General features: G+C 46.5%; 1 protein-coding gene across 14 annotated transcripts; it reads left to right on the top strand.

The window, feature by feature from the left end:
* The first annotated feature begins 1276 nt into the window (after positions 1 to 1276).
* LOC131697492 (glutamate receptor ionotropic, NMDA 1) lies at positions 1277 to 24714 on the top strand. 14 transcript variants are annotated; one of them, XM_058986608.1, is made up of 23 exons: positions 1277 to 1986; positions 3976 to 4110; positions 4261 to 4437; positions 6293 to 6355; positions 7005 to 7105; positions 7665 to 7786; positions 7976 to 8150; positions 8324 to 8468; positions 8788 to 8871; positions 9602 to 9737; positions 10016 to 10143; positions 10686 to 10850; positions 11043 to 11161; positions 11554 to 11666; positions 11809 to 11957; positions 12122 to 12279; positions 12515 to 12676; positions 13073 to 13182; positions 13570 to 13715; positions 14704 to 14760; positions 17649 to 17675; positions 18349 to 18465; positions 22553 to 24714. In XM_058986608.1, the coding sequence occupies exons 1-23, from the start codon at positions 1738 to 1740 to the stop codon at positions 22619 to 22621; spliced, it is 2907 nt and encodes a 968-aa protein (XP_058842591.1). In that variant the 5' UTR covers positions 1277 to 1737; the 3' UTR covers positions 22622 to 24714. The 14 variants fall into 14 exon arrangements, with proteins under 14 accessions (XP_058842591.1, XP_058842589.1, XP_058842592.1 ...); XM_058986606.1 differs by having other exon boundaries at positions 9602 to 9750; positions 10017 to 10143; XM_058986609.1 differs by lacking the exon at positions 17649 to 17675 and having other exon boundaries at positions 9602 to 9750; positions 10017 to 10143.
* Positions 24715 to 24926: the final 212 nt, after the last annotated feature.

The raw sequence follows: 24926 nt of genomic DNA, 5'->3' as shown, positions 1-24926 counted from the left end.
GTGCAGATGTTTCGTGCTGTGACTGAGAGCCATGTCCTCCCTTTGATTCCAGCGCTGTCTGCATGCAGTGCTGATGTTTCGTGCTGTGATTGAGAGCCATGTCCTCCCTTTGATTCCAGCGCTGTCTGCGTGCAGTGCTGATGTTTCGTGCTGTGACTGAGAGCCATGTCCTCCCTTTGATTCCAGCGCTGTCTGCGTGCAGTGCTGATGTTTCGTGCTGTGACTGAGAGCCATGTCCTCCCTTTGATTCCAGCGCTGTCTGCGTGCAGTGCTGATGTTTCGTGCTGTGACTGAGAGCCATGTCCTCCCTTTGATTCCAGCGCTGTCTGCATGCAGTGCTGATGTTTCGTGCTGTGATTGAGAGCCATGTCCTCCCTTTGATTCCAGCGCTGTCTGCGTGCAGTGCTGATGTTTCGTGCTGTGACTGAGAGCCATGTCCTCCCTTTGATTCCAGCGCTGTCTGCGTGCAGTGCTGATGTTTCGTGCTGTGACTGAGAGCCATGTCCTCCCTTTGATTCCAGCGCTGTCTGCGTGCAGTGCTGATGTTTCGTGCTGTGATTGAGAGCCATGTCCTCCCTTTGATTCCAGCGCTGTCTGCGTGCAGTGCTGATGTTTCGTGCTGTGACTGAGAGCCATGTCCTCCCTTTGATTCCAGCGCTGTCTGCGTGCAGTGCTGATGTTTCGTGCTGTGACTGAGAGCCATGTCCTCCCTTTGATTCCAGCGCTGTCTGCGTGCAGTGCTGATGTTTCGTGCTGTGATTGAGAGCCACAATAAAACTGCTACTGTCAGAACTGAAACTCGAGATGAAGCCTAGTGTTAGATTACAGTAATTACAGCATTTGAAAAACCACAAACTAGCGAGATGTTATTTAAAATAGCACAAACCAGCGAGATGTTATTTAAAAAAACCACAAACCAGCGAGATGTTATTTAAAAAAACCACAAACCAGCGAGATGTTATTTAAAAAACCACAAACCAGCGAGATGTTATTTAAAAAAACCACAAACCAGCGAGATGTTATTTAAAAAACCACAAACCAGCGAGATGTTATTTAAAATAGCACACAAACCAGCGGATTTAATTTTTTTTAATGACGCGGAGTGAATTGTGTTAATCCAATAATAATAATAATAATAATAATAATAATAATAAATAAATCGAACGCCTGAAGGGCAGAATAATCTCTCGAGACCTCTTATTGGGGTGCGTGCTTCCCGCCCCCCCTCATCTGCAGCAGGAGCAGTCAGCGGGAGCGCGCCTGTAAGTGTGACGCGCGCTCCCTCGGGCGGGCACAGATTTCAGCACCGAGGACAGCGCTTCATACAGACAGGACAGCGACGATGTAACCGGAGCACCGTTACTCGAATCGGATCCCGACATCAGCGCGCAGCATTATTTTAACTGCAACAAAATAAAGAAAAAAAATATTCTTGGTCTGTTCAACGCTTCAGTACGAGTGGTGCAGTGCAGAGTCTGCAGACTGGACACAAAGCGAGACCTGCAGTTTCAACTCCGAGTCACATAACGATTGAACATAATGAGGGGCTGCGATTAGAGTCGTTGAGATCCAACAGCGCCCGCATGCACGGACCGGTCCCAGTCCGCAGCACTGCCTACTAATCTCGACTGGCATGTACTGCGGGGTATTTCAGCCAGGTACTCGATGAAGAGCAGATAAAGCCAGCGAGAGGAAACGACTCATTCATATAAAACAGCATCGGTCTAGTCGTACACAATGCGTCTTTTTCTGCTTGCAGTATTTTTTTCTTGCTCCTTTGCAAGGGGCGGCTGTGACCCCAAGATCGTGAACATCGGAGCCGTGCTGAGCACCAAGAAGCACGAGCAGATGTTCAGGGAAGCGGTGAACCTCGCGAACAAGCGGCACGGCAGCTGGAAGATCCAGCTGAACGCCACCTCCGTCACCCACAAACCCAACGCCATCCAGATGGCTCTGTCCGTGTGCGAGGACCTCATCTCCAGCCAGGTAAGCGCAGTGCCGCCCGGAGGCGCCCCTGACTACGGGCTGGTGTGAACACTGCAAGGAATCCGCGGGATGAGATGTGCTTATGCGTGTCTTGTTTATTTATGTACTTATTCATTCATTTATGAATTCATGTGGACATGTATGTGTTCATTTAAAATGTCTGATATTGCGCTCATTGGGATCTTGTATAAAATGGTATCTTTTTTAAATACATCGACAAACGCAGGAGTTACACACAAGCAAATGTCACGTTTTTTCTTTAAGATTTCTGTGTTAACAGTAAGAATATAAAATATAATATGAAGAAAAATTCTCACAGCCATTCCAATGCGTTAAGAGAAAGTCATTGAAGTGACGGCGTGGTTCTGCAGAGTGCTTTTACATTACATTGCTATGTTTGTAATGGTTTATATTGTATTTTTAATGACATCGTTATTAGCTCTATTAATAATCGCACAGTAACAGTTCTCCTTATACAGCATTCGATGTGCAAAACCGACATGCATTTACCGCAGCCTTTAATCGTAATGTATGTCAATAGCATTCATGCATAAAAACAATACAACAGAAGCATGCGCGTGACAAACGTTACGCAATGCATGCTTCACTTGGCGACCTACATGCGCGTCCTGCTGCAGCACAAGCTGCCCCCGCTGGAGCTGTGTATCGAGGTCGTGCCCATTCCACACTGACCAGTCAACGGGACAGAGAAAGGGATCGCTCTTCTTTCACGTGTAACCCGTCAGTTAAAACAGTGGGTGTGTTTAACACGTAGCGGATAGTAAATTAAAATAGTTAACATGCTGATGGGGTAGCATCCTTCATTTATTTACCAATAAACAAACGCTTCCGAAACAATAGGGGTGAGTCGATAAATAACAAGGACACATTGCAACACATATACCAGGTGTGATCGTTTCATTCGGTAAAGCGTCTGGAATGAGATTTCAGCACATGGGATGTGTCTGTTTGCGCGTTTGCAAAAAGCGGCGCCAGGCTTTCTTCATGAAGACAGTCTCCGATGCGCGCACACGTTTTAACAAAACCGCTCTCACCATTGTGCAAACATGGCGCCCATCCAAGTTAGAACCATCTGCGCTGCATTGGAGAGTGGAAAGAAAACGAGCACAGCCGAAAAAAAACACACTCCACAGTCTCGCAGCACTGATTTCAACGAGCTAGCTCTCGACAATACTGTGTGTGTGTGTGCATCCCAGCAAGCCCTATTCTACTGAAGATGTGTAAATGAAAAGAAAACCACACAATCCACATGGGAATCCCAGCAGGCAGGGGCATGCAAAGGGGATTCGCTCGTTTACGAGAATGCTGCTGGAGCCGAGGGATGAGCGGGAGCAGAAGAGCTCAGATAGGGTACTGACTGCTGTGACCGGAAGATGTGCTTCAGTTCACTGTGGAGCGCTCAGCTGTTCCTGAAGAGAAATCTTTTCAGATTGTCTCCGGATTGAAAGGGTAATTAATGACGGTTGTCTTGGTTTAAAACACTCAACGGGATCCATACTTAGTGCTGCGGATCTGGATTTCATCTCATTAAATTGGGAAGAGGAGATTAGCGATTACCTTTGGTGTCTCATCCTGTATGCTGCTGAGAAACCCTTTGCGACTGCTGTCTGCCTCACGCTCTGCTGCCAGCAGGGGGCGCTTTGCGCTGTATTCTGGGTACAGAACACTCGAAATGTCAGCAGCGTAACAAACACAAGAACAAAAGAGAGTGAGAAAATGTAGCTCCAGCTGCGTGACTCTGATTGAACTCCCTTTACTAAGAAACTGCTCGAGTCACTTCCCAAAGAACCCAATGATTCAGCATCAACAGAGTGTCCTGCGACTCCTTCCGTACCTTCCCCCTCACACGTGGAATAAGACACCCACCCTCTTTGTGATTAGGATGTCATTTTTAAGATGCTTTGTTTGCAGTAATTCAAGCTACACCCAGTGCAGCAATACTGTTTAATGATGCCGTTACTTCAACAGGTGTATGCGATATTAGTGAGTCACCCCCCAGCTCCGAATGATCACCTGACCCCGACTCCAGTGTCCTACACAGCAGGGTTCTACCGCATACCTGTGGTGGGGCTGACCACGCGCATGTCTATATACTCTGACAAGGTAAGCAGTGTGCCTCAGAGCAGTCACTGTGCTGTGCTGTAACATGCTCTCTATAGACCCTGCAGTGGAGCCGTGCTGCAGGCTCGTGTGTATTCATGTGAAGCAGTCCTCAGTGTGGGGGTGCTGAAGGGTCCCCTCTCCTCCCTGTAGAGTATCCACCTGTCGTTCCTGCGCACCGTGCCTCCCTACTCTCACCAAGCCCACGTGTGGTTCGATATGATGCGCGTGTTCCGCTGGAACCACATCATCCTGATCGTGAGCGACGACCACGAGGGCCGTGCGGCGCAGAAGAGGCTGGAGACGCTGCTGGAGGAGAAGGAGTCCAAGGTGAGCCCCCTTCCCCAGAGCAGGGGTCTGTCTCTGCCTCTCTCTCTCTGTGTGTGTGAGTTTCCAGTGTTAAATATCTCAAAGCTGTTCTATGTATGTAGAGTTCTGTTATGTAAACACATTTCTTTTCATTGTAACAACATTGGCTAACATTTTACTGCTAGAAGCATCAACAACATCCTAAGTGGTTATCTGACAGAACTGTGTACTCCTTCATCTCACATGCTTTTGCCATAGTCAAAATCTCCTACATGTGAGTCAACAGCAGGAGCAAAAAACATGGACATAACCTGGGGCTCTGCAAAATAAACCAAAACCACCAATGAAAACATCTGCAGGCCATTTAACCCTCGATATCCTATTGGTTTATTTATTTGTTAACTGTTGTTATGGCCTCTGATACATTTGCCTCTGAAATGATATGCGATCACCTGAATATGCTAACTAAAATATCAACAAAAAAGAAATCATCGAAAAACAAAACCTTTAAAAAGAAAGCTGTGAAGTCTGTTAGGAAAATAACAACTGAGCCATTTCTTGAAGACCTGTTTTAAATGTAAAATCACAGCTCCTTCTTTAGAAAGTGCATTCAGCCTGACCCAGCCCAGCAAGGACAATCCCAGATTCACAGTGAGGGTTTGGGATTGTGCCTGACCAAGCCCAGCAAGGACAGTCCCAGATTCACAGTGAGGGTTTGGGATTGTGCCTGACCCAGCCCAGCAAGGACAGTCCCAGATTCACAGTGAGGGTTTGGGATTCAGCACAGCTACATGTGAAGTTCCAGCTTTAGCAGCTGCTGATTGAAAGGGAAAGCAGATTGGGGCTCATGTAATCAGAATGTGTTTTGATGCTTTTAAAGCAAGGGGTGGGATTGCTTATCAACCACCTTCTATGTAACTGTTTTTCACAAACCTACGCTTTGGAACTTTATTTTTGAAGTAGTGGCCTTGTTGCAGCAGGAGCTCAATGCCGCTGTGATCTGCTGGTGCCGGGGCTCAAGACTGCATTTCTATAGTGAGGATTGCAGGAGCAGAGATTCATGCACAAGTGCTCTGGATCGTTTGTTCTAACATAGCTGTGCACTTCAGAGTGTAGATGTGCTGCAGATCCCCTCAACACACACAGGCATTATTCCCACACTATTGATGAAGTGGAGCTGTGATTCTGCAGGAGCTTTCAAAGCTGAATCTCTCCAGGACTGTTTCCCTATGAATCTCCTGGCTGATCCGAGCTGGAATTAGAATGACATTGCTGTTCACTATGGAAGCAGTCAGCTGGAAATATCTGCTGTTGCTGAATATCAACCACTGCTGTGGATCAATATTACATAACATTTTCCTGCAGAATAGAAACATTTTGCACATTTGAAGAGCTGTGGCTGCTTTTATTTTGAGCCTCGCTACCAGTATTGTACTCAGTTGTAGTACAGTGTACAATGCAACACATTCTGTGATCCCCACAAGGGAATAGGTGCCTTACAGCACATCTACTCAAGAAGAGCGCTTTGCCACTGGCCACTTGGGATATATAGAACAACATTGTTGGGACATTTCTTTAAGAAAAAGCCCAAATGCCAGCAAAACAGCAAAATAATCCTCTGTGAAAGTGCTTTGCTTGGTCAGTGAAATAGAATTCCTTTGTCAATACTAACCCTGCTGTTTGAAGCCACGCTCACAGTAAGGTGAATCCTTGGTGTTGCCCTCCTCGTGCGAGGGTTTTGCAAGCCCCAGTGTTAGAGGCTCCCTGTTTTAAGCAGGAAAGGAGAGAGATGTTGGATTGCTTTACTGCGCACCATTTTCAACTGTTTATAATATTCTTGTGTCTACACATTTTCTCTGTGCACATTATTCATCAGAATAAAAAGAGGAACTATGAAAACCTCGACCAACTGTCCTATGACAACAAGCGAGGACCCAAGGTATATATGCATGGGAAATGCACGCCACCCACCAGTCTTATTCTGAACATAGCCGTTAGAAACCAGTCCAACACCGTCACCAGGCGGGCCAGACCTGGTTCTGATCTGCTAGCACGCCTTTTTTTATGTTGAGACGATTTTTATTTTTGTTCAATTATTTTAATCAAGAATGTTTTTTTTATGTTTAAATAATTTGTATCTCTATATAAAACCCAACCTGAGAGAGATATATATTTATTTATTTTTTGTGTAAGGAATGCATGTAATAAATTGACGAGTTTGCAAGTATATATTTTTCAAACTCTGGTAGTGTGGGACAGACACTTCCAAGATACTTTTTGACTTTCACTTTTTTTTCTTCATTTTTTTGGGATAAAGTGCGCCCCCCCCTCCCCCCCCCACATGTTTTCAGTTTCCGGATCAGTTTGCATTTCGCTAGCCCTCCTCTCTAACATGCACGCCCTTCTTTGGAGTCTTGATGCCCTTCATTCAGTTTGCATGCACAATGCAGAACCTCTTCTCCTAGATTACATTCTTTTTTAACTAAACACATTCTCTGGAAGATCTTTTTCTTCACTTGAAAAAGACAGCGTGGCTCTGTGGGGTAAGTAGACTACTTGACTCATTCTCTTGCTCACACCAATCGCAGGCTGAGAAAGTTCTACAGTTTGAACCCGGATCCAAAAACGTAACGTCACTGCTGCTGGAGGCGAAAGAACTGGAGGCCAGAGTGCTGATCCTGTCAGCGAGGTCAGGCCTGTATTCTGCTCTTCCTCTGTCTCTTTAGAGTTACACCCCTCATGTGAAAACAACAGCCACTATTTAACACCTAGACGTCCACGCATGATGGGGGAAATATAGCGTTTTTGTTTTGTGTCCTGGATATTGCTGTCAAACTCTTGCAGTTATAGATATAACCTATATAACTATAGATTTGTCAATCCGCTAGTGGCTCACCTGGCAGTTGTGGGCGAGTCATGCAGTCAGAGGCCTGCAAGTTGGAGTCCTGGCTGTGCCGAGTTGCTAATCTTGGCTGGTGATCCACAGGGAGCATTGCATTGGCCCTGGGGGAGTAAGATCATCAGGGACTGTCTCTCCTGAACACGCTCCACATGATTATTTACTCCACTTCTGTAAAAGAATGTTTAAAAAAGCAAGTCCAAGGTTTAAGAATGTTAAAGTGGTGCGAGGAGCTTAGTAAGTGTGGTCCTGTTTGTTACTTCAGGCCTGGTAGAGTTGGTGCAGCACTGCCTCTTTGAGCTGGTACGGTGGGAAGGCTGTACTCACACTGCTTCTCCTGCTCTCACAGTGAGGACGATGCTGCCACAGTGTACAAAGCAGCCGCCGTCCTGAACATGAGCGGCTCCGGGTACGTGTGGCTGGTGGGCGAGAGAGAGCTGTCAGGGAACGCCCTGCGATACGCGCCTGACGGTAAGACTCCTCTGTTACCGGGAGTTTAAATGGAGCAGATTGTCACTGTCATCACTCCAGTCTAGGGTGGAGGAGTAAACCGCTGAAAGAGTTGCATTGATGTCTCAGCGGTAATTACAGGAGGCAGAGAGGCACCTCGTGCCTGAGTCTCCCGAATCACAGCCGTGTTCCTGTGTCCTGTATCTGCAGGCGTGATCGGACTCCAGCTCATTAACGGGAAGAACGAGTCGGCGCACATCAGCGATGCCGTGGCCGTGGTGGCACAGTCCGTGCACGAGCTCTTTGAGAAAGAGAACATCACAGACCCCCCGCGGGGCTGCGTGGGGAACACCAACATCTGGAAGACAGGCCCTCTGTTCAAGAGGTAAGCGCTGCCAAGGCGGTCCTGGGATCCCCGCAGGACCCCCGTGTGAACTCAGGACAGTCAATGAGCTCCGAGGCCCCCTGCTGTTAGCGGCCAGTAATGCGTTGCATTGAGGCTCTTCATTGTGTCTTCACTGGGGCTCGATGCTGTTTCCTTTCTCTGTTTAATCACAGAGTCCTGATGTCCTCCAAGTACCCCGAAGGGGTGACGGGACGCGTGGAGTTTAATGACGACGGCGACAGGAAATACGCCAACTACAGCATAATGAACTTGCAGAACCGCAAGCTGGTGCAAGTGGGCGTGTACAACGGCAGCAACGTAGGGAGCGCTCGCTTCATTCTCCTGGAGTCTTTATCCTGCTTGTATCTGGCATGCTTTTCAATCATTGAACAGGCTCAGTGGAAATCACAACAGAGACATCATTGTTATTATTAGTAGTAGTAGTAGTATTAGCATTGTTATTAGCAGTATTAGCATTGTTATTAGTAGTATTAGCATTGTTATTAGTAGTATTAGCATTGTTATTAGTAGCATTAGCATTGTTATTAGTATTAGCATTGTTATTAGTAGCATTGCTCCACACCCTAACGCTGTGCTTGTTAAATGAATGGAGATGTGCTCCCTCTTCTCTTGTCAGGTTTTATTAAATGACAGGAAGATCATCTGGCCGGGCGGGGAAACTGAAAAGCCGCGTGGATTTCAGATGTCGACGAGATTAAAGGTGAGCAGGTATTAGTGTTGCGACCCCATGAGAAGCCAGCCCTGCCTTTGTGTGCAGGGGAGTGCTAAACTCCAGCAATGCAGCTTGAACTGTTTACAACCAATGCTCTGGACATCAGGGCGTTCCTTCTGCTGGCTGAAACACTGACCTGGGTATGAACTAATGGAGCGTGCGGCAGTCCTGGAGGCTGTGTGGTTCAGTGGTTAAAGAAAAGGGCTTGTAACCAGGAGGTTCCCGGTTCAAATCCCACCTCAGCCACTGACTCATTGTGTGACCCTGAGCAAGACACTTCACCTCCTTGTGCTCCGTCTTTCGGGTGAGACGTAGTTGTAAGTGACTCTGCAGCTGATGCATAGTTCACACACCCTAGTCTCTGTAAGTCGCCTTGGATAAAGGCATCTGCTAAATAAACAAATAATAAAGTCCTGCCTCGCTCCCCTCTAGAGGGCGCTGTGCTGTGGCTCGGGTATGAACTAATGGAGTGTGCTCCAGTCCTGCCTCGCTCCCCTCTAGAGGGCGCTGTGCTGTGGCTCGGGTATGAACTAATGGAGCGTGCCTCAGTCCTGCCTCGCTCCCCTCTAGAGGGTGCTGTGCTGTGGCTTGGGTATGAACTAATGGAGCGTGCTTCAGTCCTGCCTCGCTCCCCTCTAGAGGGCGCTGTGCTGTGGCTCGGTTATGGACCGCAGTGCATTGCCTGTGTTATTAATGGCGTGTTGTTTGCACTTCACAGATAGTCACGATACACCAGGAGCCCTTTGTCTATGTGAAGCCGACCCTCCTGGATGGGACCTGCCCAGAGGAGTTCACAGTAAATGGAGACTTGATTAAAAAGGTGATCTGCACGGGCCCCAATGAGACCATCCCAGGTAACAAAACAGGGACGTTTACGAAATCACTGTGCCTTACTTCTCTTCATCAGACCTCGGGGAAGGGTCTCTTCACTCAGACATATATATGTGTATATATATGTGCGTGAGTCTGTGTGTGTGTGTGTGTGTCTGTGATATCCACAGTGTATATATATATATATATACACGCACAGTGTATATATATATATATATATATATATATATATATATATATCATTGTTCAGTGAAAAGCCCCAGGTCTATATTAAGCAGTGTCTCTGCTGTTTTAATTACAGGACGCCCCATTGTCCCGCAGTGTTGTTACGGTTTCTGCATCGACCTGCTTATCAAGCTGGCCAAGACGATGAACTTCACATACGAGGTGCATCTGGTAGCTGATGGGAAGTTTGGAACGCAGGAACGAGTGAGTGTGGCAGCGTCTCAGATTCAATGGGCTTGTGCTAGTCTCTGCAGTTCGTACCTGTCTGTTGCAGGGCTGTGTGATCTCATTCTCAGATTGCTAGTCTCTGCAGTTCGTACCTGTCTGTTGCAGGGCTGTGTGATCTCATTCTCAGATTGCTAGTCTCTGCAGTTTGTACCTGTCTGTTGCAGGGCTGTGTGATCTCATTCTCAGATTGCTAGTCTCTGCAGTTCGTACCTGTCTGTTGCAGGGCTGTGTGATCTCATTCTCAGATTGCTAGTCTCTGCAGTTCGTACCTGTCTGTTGCAGGGCTGTGTGATCTCATTCTCAGATTGCTAGTCTCTGCAGTTCGTACCTGTCTGTTGCAGGGCTGTGTGATCTCATTCTCAGATTACTAGTCTCTGCAGTTCGTACCTGTCTCTTTGAACGCTGTGTGATATATAATGAAGACGTTGCTCCCAGACAGTACAGACAAGCCTCTAATTGTAGCTCAGGGTGCTTTTAAACCCCTTCTCTCAAGAGTGACGGCTCACACTGCCTTGCAGGTGAACAACAGCAACAAGAAGGAGTGGAACGGGATGATGGGAGAGCTCCTCAGCGGTCAGGGAGACATGATCGTGGCTCCTCTGACCATCAACAACGAGCGCGCCCAGTACATAGAGTTCTCCAAGCCCTTCAAGTACCAGGGCCTCACCATCCTGGTTAAAAAGGTAGCGTCAGGCTTCTTCATGCTGGTTTCCAGGTAATAGCAGTGGGGAGCGCTGCAGCCGCTCGGCTCCGGGCATTGGCACCAGTAATAAGCAGCCAGGTCTCAGGAGTCTCATTCTTGATTTCCCAGGTGAATGCTGCCTCCTGTGGTTTAACGTACTTCGGTTTGATGTCGCTTCGTTTCCCCTCCCCAGGAAATCCCGCGCAGCACCCTGGACTCATTCATGCAGCCGTTCCAGAGCACGCTGTGGCTGCTGGTGGGGCTGTCGGTGCACGTGGTGGCCGTGATGCTGTATCTGCTGGACCGGTTCAGGTGAGCGTCCAGCCCGAGGAGGACCCTGCGGCTCATCAGCTCTTCTTTCCTCTCTTTCCTCTTTTTGTCTCCATTTTTTCACTGCCAGTCTTTCTCTCTACTGGTGTCAGGTGACATTTTTGTATCCAGACCTTGCTTGCTGTTTGTCACTCAGTTTATGACAGCTCATCACGTATTGACCAGCCAGTCTGTCTGTGTGTTTGTCTTCCTCCAGCAGGACTGACAGCTTCTGGCTATCGTGCATTTTGGGGAATTCTGGGAATAAATCACTGAATTTGGGGAAGAAAAAGTCCCTTATGATTTTATATTTCTCACAGTGTGTTAGGAAGTGAATCTCTCTCCCTCCCTCTCTCTCTCTCTCTCTCTATCTCTCACGCCTCACTGTTTTCCAGCCCGTTTGGACGGTTCAAAGTGAACAGTGAGGAAGAGGAGGAGGATGCCCTGACCCTGTCCTCAGCTATGTGGTTCTCCTGGGGGGTGCTGCTGAACTCTGGGATAGGAGAAGGTAAGGAACCCTGAGAGAGAGGGTTTAGTAGGGGGTGGGGGGTAATAAATGGGTTTAGGGAGAGGGTTTAGTGAAAGGGGGGGTTAATAAATGGGGGTTACTGAGAGGGTTTCCTGAGCGCTCGTGCTGCTGTGTTCTGCAGGGGCTCCCCGGAGTTTTTCGGCGCGGATACTGGGGATGGTGTGGGCCGGCTTCGCTATGATCATCGTCGCCTCCTACACTGCCAACCTGGCTGCCTTCCTGGTGCTGGACAGACCAGAGGAGCGCATCACCGGGATCAACGACCCCCGGGTACGGACCCCAAACACAACCCCACCCCCCTCACAAACACAACCCCCTCCCTCACAAACACAACCCCCCCTCACAAACACAACCCCTGGGCTTCCTGCCTCTCTCTCTCATGCTGTTCTATTGGTTTTGCATTTGAAAACTCTTCTCTTCTCTCTCTGGCTCAGCTGCGAAATCCATCGGACAAGTTCATCTACGCGACAGTGAAGCAGAGTTCAGTGGACATCTACTTCCGTCGGCAGGTGGAACTCAGCACGATGTACCGGCACATGGAGAAGCACAACTACGAGAGCGCAGCCGAGGCAATCCAGGCCGTCCGAGACAAGTGAGTCCAACTACGTGGACCAGGAATCGCTTTGCTTTCCAACAATATACTCTTTCAAAAACCAGCATGTCTCAGGCAAGCATGGGATTGGGGTGGAACAGTCTACTAACTTCAAAGCGTTTTTCACAGAAGACAGATTTCTGAATGATTTTTCAGTTCCATGATCAGACGGGTCTCGGGTTTGGTGAAGTGGTTAGTGTGTGTCTGGTAATGTTCACGCCCCTCTCTCCCACAGCCTGCTGCATGCCTTCATCTGGGACTCTGCGGTCCTGGAGTTTGAGGCGTCCCAGAAGTGCGACTTGGTCACCACAGGAGAGCTCTTCTTCCGCTCAGGCTTCGGGATTGGGATGAGGAAGGACAGCCCCTGGAAACAGAACGTCTCCCTCGCCATCCTCAGGTCTCCCGCTAGCATTGCTTATACGTTCCAAACAGAAATGACAGTCTGACCCTGGCAGGTAGACAGGCAGCTTGGCATACCCTACCCACGTCATCTAGTTCTTCATATTATTACTGACTTGTTTGCTTCGGTCTGGCAGCACAGGGAAATAAAGTACCCAAATCAGCAGGTTGCAGTCCAATCAAATACAGAGTAAACTCACAAAGCTTTGTGGGATTAAACCAGTGTCAAATACCACACTGAGAACTTGCTAAAGGTTTGATGTTTGATCTTGGGTTAAGCAGTCAGGTGTCTTACCTTGGCTTCGTTGGCTCTGGTATAAACAGTGGCATGTCTGCCCTTCATTGCGGTGGGGATCGAGTTCCTCGTTTCCTATCTCTGCATTTCTTTCTCTAGTTCCCATGAAAACGGCTTCATGGAAGACCTGGATAAAACCTGGGTGCGATACCAGGAGTGCGATTCCCGAAGCAATGCCCCTGCGACCCTCACCTTCGAGAACATGGCAGGTACAGAGCCCGAGTCAAGCTTCCATTTCCCTGCCTGCCCCTGGGGGACGACGCTGCAGCTCCTGTTCGTGGGACACAGGCTCTACAGGGGGATCAGAGCCAGATAATCAGAGGCCTGCTCACCCCCGATGCTGCCCAGTCAGCAGTACTGCACAGCAGCGTTGCAAAGGCCATCAGGAGGCTCTGTGACAGGTTTTAAAATCCAGGGTCCTGTTTGAAAGAGAAGATTGTGTTGTGTTCAGCACACAGGTCTGTTCTCTAGAAAGCAGCATATCTTCAATCAGGAACCATTCTGACCGGGTTTATAACTGTACCTCCGGGCTGCGGTCACAGAGAGGCCCCGTGTCCACTCTGAGGTGTAACTCTCGCATCCCCTTTCTCCCCCAGGTGTGTTCATGCTGGTTGCTGGAGGTATCGTGGCCGGAATATTTTTGATATTTATTGAAATTGCGTACAAGCGACACAAAGACGCACGGAGAAAGCAGATGCAGCTCGCGTTCGCTGCCGTCAACGTCTGGAGGAAGAACCTGCAGGTATGGCTTTTAAACTCATCTCTTTACTCCAGCTGGGCCGCTGGAAGGCGGTGGTCGGATTCAGTGAGGCGCACTCCTGGGATCAGGAAGGATTGCTGCTGTGGTTGGAGGGTCTGAAGCAGACAGAGGAGTTTGATTGTTTCAAAGCCCATAGGCTACTTGTTTCTGGAATGATTTGTAACGGTATGCTGAATGGACTCAAGGCTGGTGATGCCAAACCTGAGGATTGAATGTATTGTATTTAGTGTGGCTTGGTTTATTTAAAAATTAAAAAAGGGAAACTTGTAACATGGATCAACACAGGTTTTTAAAACCCCAGAATAAGTTTCAGGGGGTGAGGGCAATATTCATCTGTTTTTTTTTTTTATTACAAGATAACTGTGTTAAAGAAAACAGGGCAAATGACTGAGACAGTTTGGGAGAGCAGAGAGCACACGGCTCTGTAGGAGTGGAGTATCGGAGCCAGAGTTCCCGGGACTGGAGCATTCACCCCCCCCCCCCAATCACACTGCCCCCCCCGGACCAGGAAGCAATCACACTGCCCCCCCCAGACCAGGAAGCAATCACACTGTCCCCTCCTGGACCAGGAAGCAATAAACAATCACACTGCCCCCCCCCCCCCCCCCCAGACCAGGAAGCAATCACACTGCCCCCTCCTGGACCAGGAAGCAATAAACAATCACACTGCCCCCCCCCCCCAGACCAGGAAGCAATCACACTGCCCCCTCCTGAACCAGGAAACAATAAACAATCACACTCCCCCCTCCTGGAACAGGAAGCAATCACACTCCCCCTCCTGAACCAGGAAGCAATCACACTCCCCCCTCCTGAACCAGGAAGCAATAAGCAATCACACTGCCCCCTCCTGGAGCAGGAAGCAATCACACTGCTCCCTCCTGGACCAGGAAGCAATAAGCAATCACACTGCCCCCTCCTGGAGCAGGAAGCAATCACACTGCCCCCTCCTGTCTCTTGTGTGTCCCTACAGGACAATAAGGAGGCTCCAGGCAGGGAAGTACTTGGCCGAGCCGGGACTCCAAGATTAGTACGTAACACCCATCTCACTGCATGCCATCCTCTCTGTCACAACTGGAATTCTACAGACCAACAGAAAATACATCCCAGTTCATGGCATGACCCAGTAATACTGATGTTTCTAATGAAGCCTGTAGTAAAGGTGGAAAAACAAAGTAACAAAAGCAAATGAAACAGCGTTGACGCTTTCCCTCTTAGAAACGGCTCCTCTCCTCAGAGACAGCCCTGTGTCTCAGAGCCGTCACAAAGCGCCCATGCAGCGCTGCTGGTTAGCTGGCGGGTCACAGAAGTGGCCAATAAGAGGGAAAGAGTTCATATTGACAGCTCCATTCACTCATACTGTCTGTGGAGAATGAATGTGGGAATGTGGCCCCAGATCTTCGGACGGGCTGTTGACACCCCCCCCCCTCTGAGCGACTGGCTGCTCCCCACTTCATTTTTAATAAAACCCTTTTATCCAAACTGCCCCAAGGACATTGACAGGTCTGGTATGAATGGGAGTTCATGTGAAACGCTGACACCGGTGGAGTTATGACTGATTCTCCAGTTTGTCTAAGAGGGCAGTTCAGATAAAACTGTATTTTACAGCTATGACCTTTTCTAACTTGCTGTGTCATATAGTGGAGAGCTTCAGCCATGAACTCTCTGTCTCTGTTTGTCTCACCAAAAAAACAAGATGAGTTGAATATGAGTTCTGTAATAAAGAGGGGTGAGATTGAAATGAGTGAGCGGAGGATGGCCGTGCCTCACGTCAGGGTCCTGCCATTGGAACAGGGAGCTGCACAGGAACACGACAGCATTCCTGTCTTGAGCCCTGGCAAAGGATCGCTTACTGCAAGTAGCTGTTTGAAACGTCATGCCATTATGCAGCCCAGTCGCTAGTGATGTGAATCTCGTAGTGTGCAGTGTGGGGATTGCAGGCAGCTGTTTTGGATTGGATTTGTAAAGTTCTGCATGAACACAAGGGGGCAGAAGAATTCCTGTTCACATTGTGGGAGGAGCTCAGGGCTGGGATGGACACTGGATTCAATCCTCCATTAAAGCCCCAGAGGCTTAATATTCAGCCCATAAGAGGAACTGGTCTGAAAACTGGAATGAATATTTATTACATCTTTCAGGGGCAAGGGGCAAGGGTATGATTGAAGAGATAGGGTTACATATCAGGAGGGATGAATCTTAACTACTGCAGCGCAGTGAGATGTAATCTACACCATCCCACAGCAGGCACCTGGTTAAAGCACTGAAGCTAAAGACCACGACCGATGATATCTTTGAACAAGCTTACCAAAAACATGTCCACATAGAGCTCACTAATATACTGTCAGCAAACAGCTGGGCTTCTTTTTCAGTTCCTAAGGTAAGCATATATATATATATATATATATATATATATATATATATATATATATATATATATATATATATATACACACACTCTTATGTGTGTATGTACGTATGTATGTTTAAATATATATATATATATATATATATATATATATATATATATATATATATATATATATATATAAAGGTAGTTAGCCTCATCTGTAATTTAACAAAGTCTTGTTAAAGGATAGATGCAGTCACCTGTGTAGATTCTTCATGCCGTGTGTTGTTCATGAATCCCTGAGTTGCCCACATTGCCTGTGTTACATGCACATGATCTGTGTGCATGTAATACCATGGAGAGCACAGCTGTTGGGATGATGCTGGTGCTCTACGGGTTCAGCTTTCTTCAAGCGCAACTCTATCCTAGACAGGGCCAGTGTAGCTTTTACTTGCCAGCCTTTCAGTGTAGGGATAGCGCTTGCTCTGCCGAGTCGTCTGTTCTGCTTGCAAAGGCAGGCGTGGAACCGGCTGGGAAGCAGAACCTCATGTGGATTTGCACTCGTTTTGAGAGGCTGGTGCATCAGAGATCTTTGTTTAAACTGTGGCACAATAGAATATAAAAAACAGATGATGAGGGATCACACATCTGGAGAAGGTGATTGCACCTGCTTGACCATGTGATTGGACCTGCTTGACCATGTGATTGGACCTGCTTGACCATGTGATTGGACCTGCTTGACCATGTGATTGGACCTGCTTGACCATGTGATTGGACCTGCCTGACCAGGCATGCAATAATAATCATTCTAATAATGTGAAGAAGAACATTTCTTTCAGACTGTGTGAACATGTTTTAAATTGGTCTCCTTTCGTTCTGATGGTCGCATCCTCTGACGTGCTTTCTCTCTTCTATTGTCCCTTCAGGTTCTGTCAGTCTTGATGTATTTGTATTCTCCAGAGCAGTACAGTCACAATGAATCCATGCCCATTTGAATATTGCTGTGCATGCTGGAACGCGCCTCTCAGAGGCTTCTTTTCATTCTTCTTGTTATTTGAAGTGGTCTCTGCTCCACTCGAGAGCCACACGTGTATTTAAAGCCTCCGAAGCCCCTCTCCCCAATTGCAATGGAAAGGTTGGCAAGTAGCTGTAACTTCAACAGCCACATGAGCCTATGCTGCCTTGTCAGGAGCCCTGATGGTGAGCCTGTACTGGCCGTGCCCTGGAACGCAATTCATTTCATTCATTCGGCTTTCTGATGGCGCATGCAGACAAGTGAAATTCAGACCACACAGCAGCTAGTGATGCTCATGTGGGATGAATCTGAGTTCGACCCATAGCCTGGTTTTGTTTTTCTGTTCACCACGTTTTTACCTTTGCTTCTTTATGATGTCATACCTATCTCTTGATGACATCATAAAGGTCATGCCTGGCTTCTTGCTTTATGTTTAAACATTTCTTATTATCCCTTTTTTATTTTTCTGTATTTTCTGGATTTCTTTCTTAAAGCAACATTTTGGATTTTATCAGAAGATGATTTTTTCTTTTTCTTTCTTTTCCCCCCAATGCAGACGTCTATCTTTCTAGAGACACAGGATGTAAGGATAACAAATTCTGAGTTAAACGCACCGTCACACAGCCACACTAAACACTGTGTGAGGGGCAGGGGCACACTGAAACACATACTGCATGTAGAAACCGTCAGTATGGGGGGGGGGATACTGGGTGCTGTGTTTTTAAGGTGGGGGGCGGGGTGTGTAAATAGTGTAAACCCATCAACAATACACATAGCAATACAAGCCAGTGCAATGCTGAATGTGGCATTAGAGGCAGGATTAACTACTGAACTTTATCCAAATGGCTGTTGAGACAGGGCAGATTGACAAGGTCACAGGACCTCGCTACCCCTCTTAGAAGGACATTTGGTCAGAGGACCTATTTTTGCCCAACCCTGCATGTTAAGGAAGGAAAGCAGCATCCCCAAGACAGGATATCAGTTACCAAACACAGATCCTTTTTTCTAGCAGCTAGCTGTTGTAAATGATTCCAGTTGAGACCCTTCCTGATAGAAGCACAGGCTGGCTTAGTCCTTTCGAATTGCACTTCAGTTATGAGGTGTTGATGTTGAGTGGAGCTGGACTCCCCTCTACAGCAGAGGCAGCAGCAGCAGCAGCAACAGCAGCAGCAGCAGCAGTGAGGTAGGCTTAGATGAAGCCAAACACTCAAACACCTGGGACATCAATAATTCTTCTACATATATATTTATTTTAGGATAGAAAAAGCGGTAGCGCAGAGCCCGACCCCGACCCCAAAACGAAAGCCACTTTTAGGTCCATCAGTACCACCCTGGCCTCCAGCTTCAAGAGACGTAGGTCCTCCAAAGACACGGTAAGGAGATGAAGAAATTCCGCTCTCTCGCTCTCTCTCTCTCTCCTCTCTCTCACTTTCTCTCTCTTTCTCTCTGACCCCCTCTCTCTCTTTCCCTCTCTCTCTCTCTCTCTTTCTCTCTCTTTCTCTCTGTCCCTCTCTCTTTCCTCACTTTCTATGTCTCTCTCTCTCTTTCTCGCTGTCTCTTTCTCTCTGTCCCTCTCTCTTTCTCTCTGTCCCTCTTTCTCCTCACTTTCTATGTCTCTCTCTCTTTCTCGCTGTCTCTTTCTCTCTGTCCCTCTCTCTTTCTCTCTGTCTCTCTCTTTCCCCATCTCTCACACTCTTTCCCCCCTCTCTCTCTCTTTTCCTCACTCTATCTCAATTCTGCTAACTCATCTATCCTGCCAGAACGCCCCATTCCAGAGTTTCTTCACCCTCACACGTGTAGTTAGTCATGGCCACATGTCCGTCAATATCAACCATTGACAACCCATCCAGACTGAGGTAGAGACTAAGGACTGTAGGTCACAGGTGGAGGACTGGGGGTAGGCTGAGGGGTGGGACAGCAGGGGTAGGTCTTGCGATGGTGGGGAGGATCACACAGTGGGTTTCTGAAGATGCTCTGCCTCGTCCAGGATCAATGCTAATCTTATCTGCAAGTGTTCATTTCTTTTTTTAGTGTTTCCTGTCCCTCCACCTTGTCCCGTCAAACGTACATTTTATTTCAATGTCGCTTCAGATCATACACTGCCTACATTTTAAATAACCTTTTGAGTTTTAATGTGTGTTTCATTGATTTTGGTTTGATTTGTGTTTTGTGTTTGGCACTGATCTGGGTGAAGAAGCGCTGTCAGCATTTGAAAGCATATGCATTAGTGAAAGGCATTTTGTTGAACAGGCTGAACGCATCTCTTGCTATTAAAATGTTTTTTTTTTTATTTTTATCTTTGTCAAACTAGAAATACCTCCAGAATCTCATTCCCTTGGTTTGCTGTAGATTTCAAAATGAATCAACAACTTCACAGCATTGCATTTCTTTTATCTGTAGTGAAACTGGCCTTGAACCCTTTCCCTCACTTTGAAAGGGGATTGTTTCCCTGTAGAAAATGAAGTGATAGTTTAGAGCTGCAGTAGCAGGGGAGCCTGCGTCTGCTCTATAAGGCTGTCAGGAGGGCGTTCCCTTCGGACGGCCCCACAGTTCTGTATAGTTTACTTGGCACTTGTATTTCTTGTTCAGTTCTGTGCTGCTTGGTATTCAGTCGTCTGGATTGGTTTTAGATGAGTTCACTGTAAACCCTTTAGCAGTTATATACTGGTTGTCAGAGTGGGGTCACGCCTCCTCTAAATAATTGGAATAAAAGGTCATATGGCTGGGAGGAGAAGGCCAGGTGTGGAAAGGTAGAGTTCTCGTGTATCCGAGGGATTTCTTGGGGAAGCTGGGAAGCTGCAAGGTAAGCCCAGTTAGGCATCAGTGAAATCCACTGAAGGGCCCGTTCTCTTAACAGTGTTTTTCAAACAGCCTCTCTGGTGGCTTTGTGAAATATGAGGGCAGCGTCTCCAACAGGAATCAGGTGGGTTTGCTGAGCGCCTCCCGCACATCCAGAGAGCCGGGTCTGCTTTCGGTTTCCTTTGGTCTGTAAAGAACGAGGCAACACCTATGGGTAACGATATTCTAAAAGTCTGTTACAGGTGATTTCTGCACGCTTTTAAAACTTCAAATGGTTTAAAATAAACGATTTTCTTGCCTTATATTAGAACGAATTGGTTTGTTTGTTTGGGTCCTGGGCGGTGATGCGCTCCTGTAATGAGTATTCTTCCTCTCAAGGCACGGACAGATTGGCGATGTCTCCTTTATTTCTTTCCCCAGGTTCACTGTCCATAGACAGGGGGTTTGTTAAGCAAGGTTGTCAATTTGGAAACAAATGAAACAAAAGCGTGTGGGAAAGCCGGATGTAACACCCCCTCATGTTTTCCTACTGTGTGAAAAATGATCCGCGCAACTTCCAGAAATGCTACGACAACAAATAAATCAATTACAAATTCGAATTAAAAATGTAAACGTTTTTACACAGCATCACAAATCACTGGGGGTGTGTGTATCTGTCTTTAGCAACCATTCATTTAATGATCTGCTTCTTTGTGCTAAAAACCTGTATGTTAGTGATGAGGGGACAGAGTAAGACTGTAACGCACAAACCCTCACTAAATTGTACTCATCTTCAGTCGTATCATTTTTATCAATGTATTTAAATGGATTTCAATGGAGTTAAGTGCTGTGATGTTCCCACTACATCCCACAATGCCTCCTCTCCTGTAAGCATGAAACTCTTTGTGGATCTCTAATGCTATGCACTTGTCTCCCAGCAGGAGTCACTGTGGATTAAGGCACCCTTTCAGAAAAACATACATTTATATAAAAACACGCAACTCTCCTTACTAATGAGCAGATGAAAGTATCACAGCCTGGTACACTTACAGGGCCCTATTTCTGAAGCAAAGGCAAACGCTCTGCGGGAAATACAGATTGTAACGACATCAAACCAGCAAAGGCAAACGCTCTGCGAGAAATACAGATTGTAACGAGATCAAACCAGCATAGGCAAACGCTCTGCGAGAAATACAGATTGTAACGACATCAAACCAGCATAGGCAAACGCTCTGCGTGAAATACAGATTGTAACGACATCAAACCAGCATCAAACGACGCAATAGTTTGGTGATCAGTTGCTTGTCAGTTTTATATCTTTAACACGAGTCTTTCCTCAGGAAGCACACAGCCACGACCGTGTGCTTTAATATGTACTGGCAGTCATGTCCTGCTTGTCGTTTTCATAGTAAATCATATTGCTTCATCGTTTAGCACACGATATTAGATGTACTGTGCATTTTTAAACAGAGAAATATATTTTTAACCCTTCCCCCTGTTGAAACACGTCGGTCCTCTGGAAGCTGAAGGCAAGGAGCCCCTTTTAATGGGTTGCTGTGTGTCAGACCCGCTCCTTACAGAACAGTACTGCGTTGATACCTTTGCAATATCACTAATCGTTTCAGGGTTAGTGCGACTGTGCGTTACCTTTAGGTACTATAGCAGTGACTGCTTGAGGAGGATTAATGGTGCGCTTGAACTTCTTTCTTAATACCTGGTCCGACACAAACAGGACTGCTACTGCAAAGGAGTTTCATTTCAAACCTCCCGTTTCAACTGATGCGGAGAATGCATGTGAACCCATCTGATGAGAAGCACAGTCACCGATCACAGGAATTAAGATTTTATCAAATTAAAAACACGTCCGAATGGAAGCTTTGAAAAACAATGCTGATCTAGTAGCTGTGCACTTTAACCCGCAGCGCTTGTATATGGGGGACTGGAATTCTATAGGAATCTTTTTTTCCAGAGGAGATGTGTCTGTTAGGATAGTGTTTGTTATGGAAGCTGTGTGTGTGTCTGTCTGTCTGTGCGTGTGTCTGTCTGTGCGTGTGTGTGTGTGTCTGTCTGTGCGTGTGTGTGTCTGTCCTTGCGTGTCTGTGTGTGTGTGTGTGTCTGTCCTTGCGTGTCTGTGTGTGTGTGTGTCTGTCCTTGCGTGTCTGTGTGTGTGTGTGTGTGCGTGCTGTAATTGCTATTTTAATGTACTAATAACAGATTGTATTTGTACAATGTGACCATTGCTTGTTCAGATATAGTCATTACCTACCCTCATGGCACTTTATACACAGTATTTAAATGTAATTACCGGTTACACCTGCAGAGGCAAAACATGCATTTCAGTTTTTGTTGTTGTTGCTGTTATCTCCACATCTCTGTTTGCTCCTTAGAAACCTGAACTACATGTTTTGTCAGTGAGGCAACATTTTCAGGCAAGGCAAAGATGTATTAGCTTCCTTTGTTGGGTTAAATGTACAGTTCATAGATCCTAATTCATTGACAAATCTAAACTGATCATTGGTCACATTGATGATACTCTGTTTTGATTGTAGGCTGTCTCACTGGAGCAGTGAAAAGTCACAGATAAGGGGGACCAGTCTGGTTGGTTAATGTGACATTACTATGAAATGCACAGTTCAGTAGGTGTCACGTGTTTGACTTTTCCGTTTGTGTCTCTCCTTGCAGCAGTACCACCCAACGGACATCACAGGCCAGCTGAACCTCTCCGACCCGTCAGTCAGCACTGTGGTGTGAGAGCCCTGTCCTGGGAGTCTGCAGACACATCACTCACACTCCACAGTCCACACTCCACACTCCACACTCATACACACACACTCACACTCCACACTCATACACCCACACCCACACTCACTCACACTCACACTCACACTGCTCCACAGTGACTGGAAACCAGCAGCAACAAAGAGGAGCTTTATACAAACTGCTTCTATAATGCACTCAATGTTTTGCTAAAAGACAAGCTATTTTTGGGAATAATTGTTTTAAAAAATGCAAAAGCTGCAGCATACTTGCACTCTTCACTTCACCTACACAAGTCCTTTGTCACCATCATAAAAACTTGAAATGGAAATGTGAGAAATACAGGGGCTGAACTCTCCATACTGTTTAACTGCTGTGTTCTGTTACTCTACAAGGCAGAGTAACAGAACAGCTCCTTATCTGCAGTGTGCCTCTCATAAAAAACACAAACTACAATGTTTTTTTGTGAACATTTTAGAAAAATACGCCTTTGTTTCATTGACAGCGTAACCAATTGAACATTGTGTCATGTAGGCAGGCTGAATAGGATGTCTTACCAATGTGTGTTTGTATTTCTATAAATGAACCGTGATACAGTTTCATAGTGAATGTTTTCTTTTGGTTTCTGATGTGGTATAATATTGCTATAAAGACATAAGATGAAATGAACATTGGAGTGAAATGGACATGGCCGGGTCTAGAGGGGGATATTAAAAAGGGAGACAGCAAGTCTGCCGTATATTTTGTTAATTCAGATCTATTTTTGCACAGTAAATGGTTAGTGCAATACCAAGCTTAGTGGCAGTTTACACTACAGGGGAGTAATAAGCACTTGATATGCTAGCAGGCTTGAACCCAGATCTTGGTACAGTAGTGTTTGCAGGCTTGAACCCAAATCTTGGTACAGTAGTGTTTGCAGGCTTGAACCCAGATCTTGGTACAGTACAGTGTTTGCAGGCTTGAACCCAGATCTTGGTACAGTAGTGTTTGCAGGCTTGAACCCAGATCTTGGTACAGTACAGTGTTTGCAGGCTTGAACCCAGATCTTGGTATAGTACAGTGTTCACAGGCTTGAACCCAGATCTTGGTACAGTACAGTGTTTGCAGGCTTGAACCCAGATCTTGGTACAGTACAGTGTTTGCAGGCTTGAACCCAGATCTTGGTATAGTACAGTGTTCACAGGCTTGAACCCAGATCTTGGTACAGTACAGTGTTTGCAGGCTTGAACCCAGATCTTGGTATAGTACAGTGTTCACAGGCTTGAACCCAGATCTTGGTACAGTACAGTGTTTGCAGGCTTGAACCCAGATCTTGGTACAGTACAGTGTTTGCAGGCTTGAACCCAGATCTTGGTATAGTACAGTGTTCACAGGCTTGAACCCAGATCTTGGTACAGTACAGTGTTTGCAGGCTTGAACCCAGATCTTGGTATAGTACAGTGTTCACAGGCTTGAACCCAGATCTTGGTACAGTACAGTGTTTGCAGGCTTGAACCCAGATCTTGGTACAGTACAGTGTTTGCAGGCTTGAACCCAGATCTTGGTATAGTACAGTGTTCACAGGCTTGAACCCAGATCTTGGTACAGTACAGTGTTTGCAGGCTTGAACCCAGATCTTGGTACAGTAGAGTTTGTTTCTGGGACACTCAGCTGTGTTTGATATGTTGTTCATTGTGCTGTGTAGCAGTAAACATACCGGCAGGAAAGCTTCAATAAGACACTGAAAAGTATTCCTGCGCTTGATGTTCATGAAGGTATGTAAATATGAAGTGCTGCGTTTCCATTTCAATGCGTTCTCTTGTGTATATATGAAGCCCTGTCTATACCATTACTGCAATTGGATTCTAATGCTAGTTAACTTCTACAGTATGTTCATGTATGATTGTACTGACACGCTATACTGTGTTTAATAGGCTTTCATCTGGATGTTTAGATTAGATTTTCTGCACCATCAATGCTATATATCACATCATTAAACTATAATGGAATTGCTTTGCCTGTTTTAAAGAAATATTATGTATCTCTATATAAATGTAAATAATTTGGATGTGCCATCCTTATGACCTGAAATAAATGTCCTTTGGGTATTAGGCGTTTGTGTTTTATTCTTCTCCACACTAGAATAAGGAGCCCTGGTTCTGCATCACAATTACGTCTGAGGGATCAGTCATTGTATTTCCAGTGTGGATCGCTGCGTTTGTCCTGGTTTCAAATGATGTGATAATATCAGAAAACGCATGTGGTGTTCCCCTCATCGTTCAGATTGGCAAGTACATTTCATCTTGTAACTTTATTTTCA

This window comes from Acipenser ruthenus, chromosome 15 (assembly GCF_902713425.1).
Source record: "Acipenser ruthenus chromosome 15, fAciRut3.2 maternal haplotype, whole genome shotgun sequence".
Taxonomy (NCBI): Eukaryota; Metazoa; Chordata; class Actinopteri; order Acipenseriformes; family Acipenseridae; genus Acipenser; species Acipenser ruthenus.
Note: the sequence above shows the minus strand (reverse complement) of the source record. Positions and strands in the feature narration are given on the sequence as shown.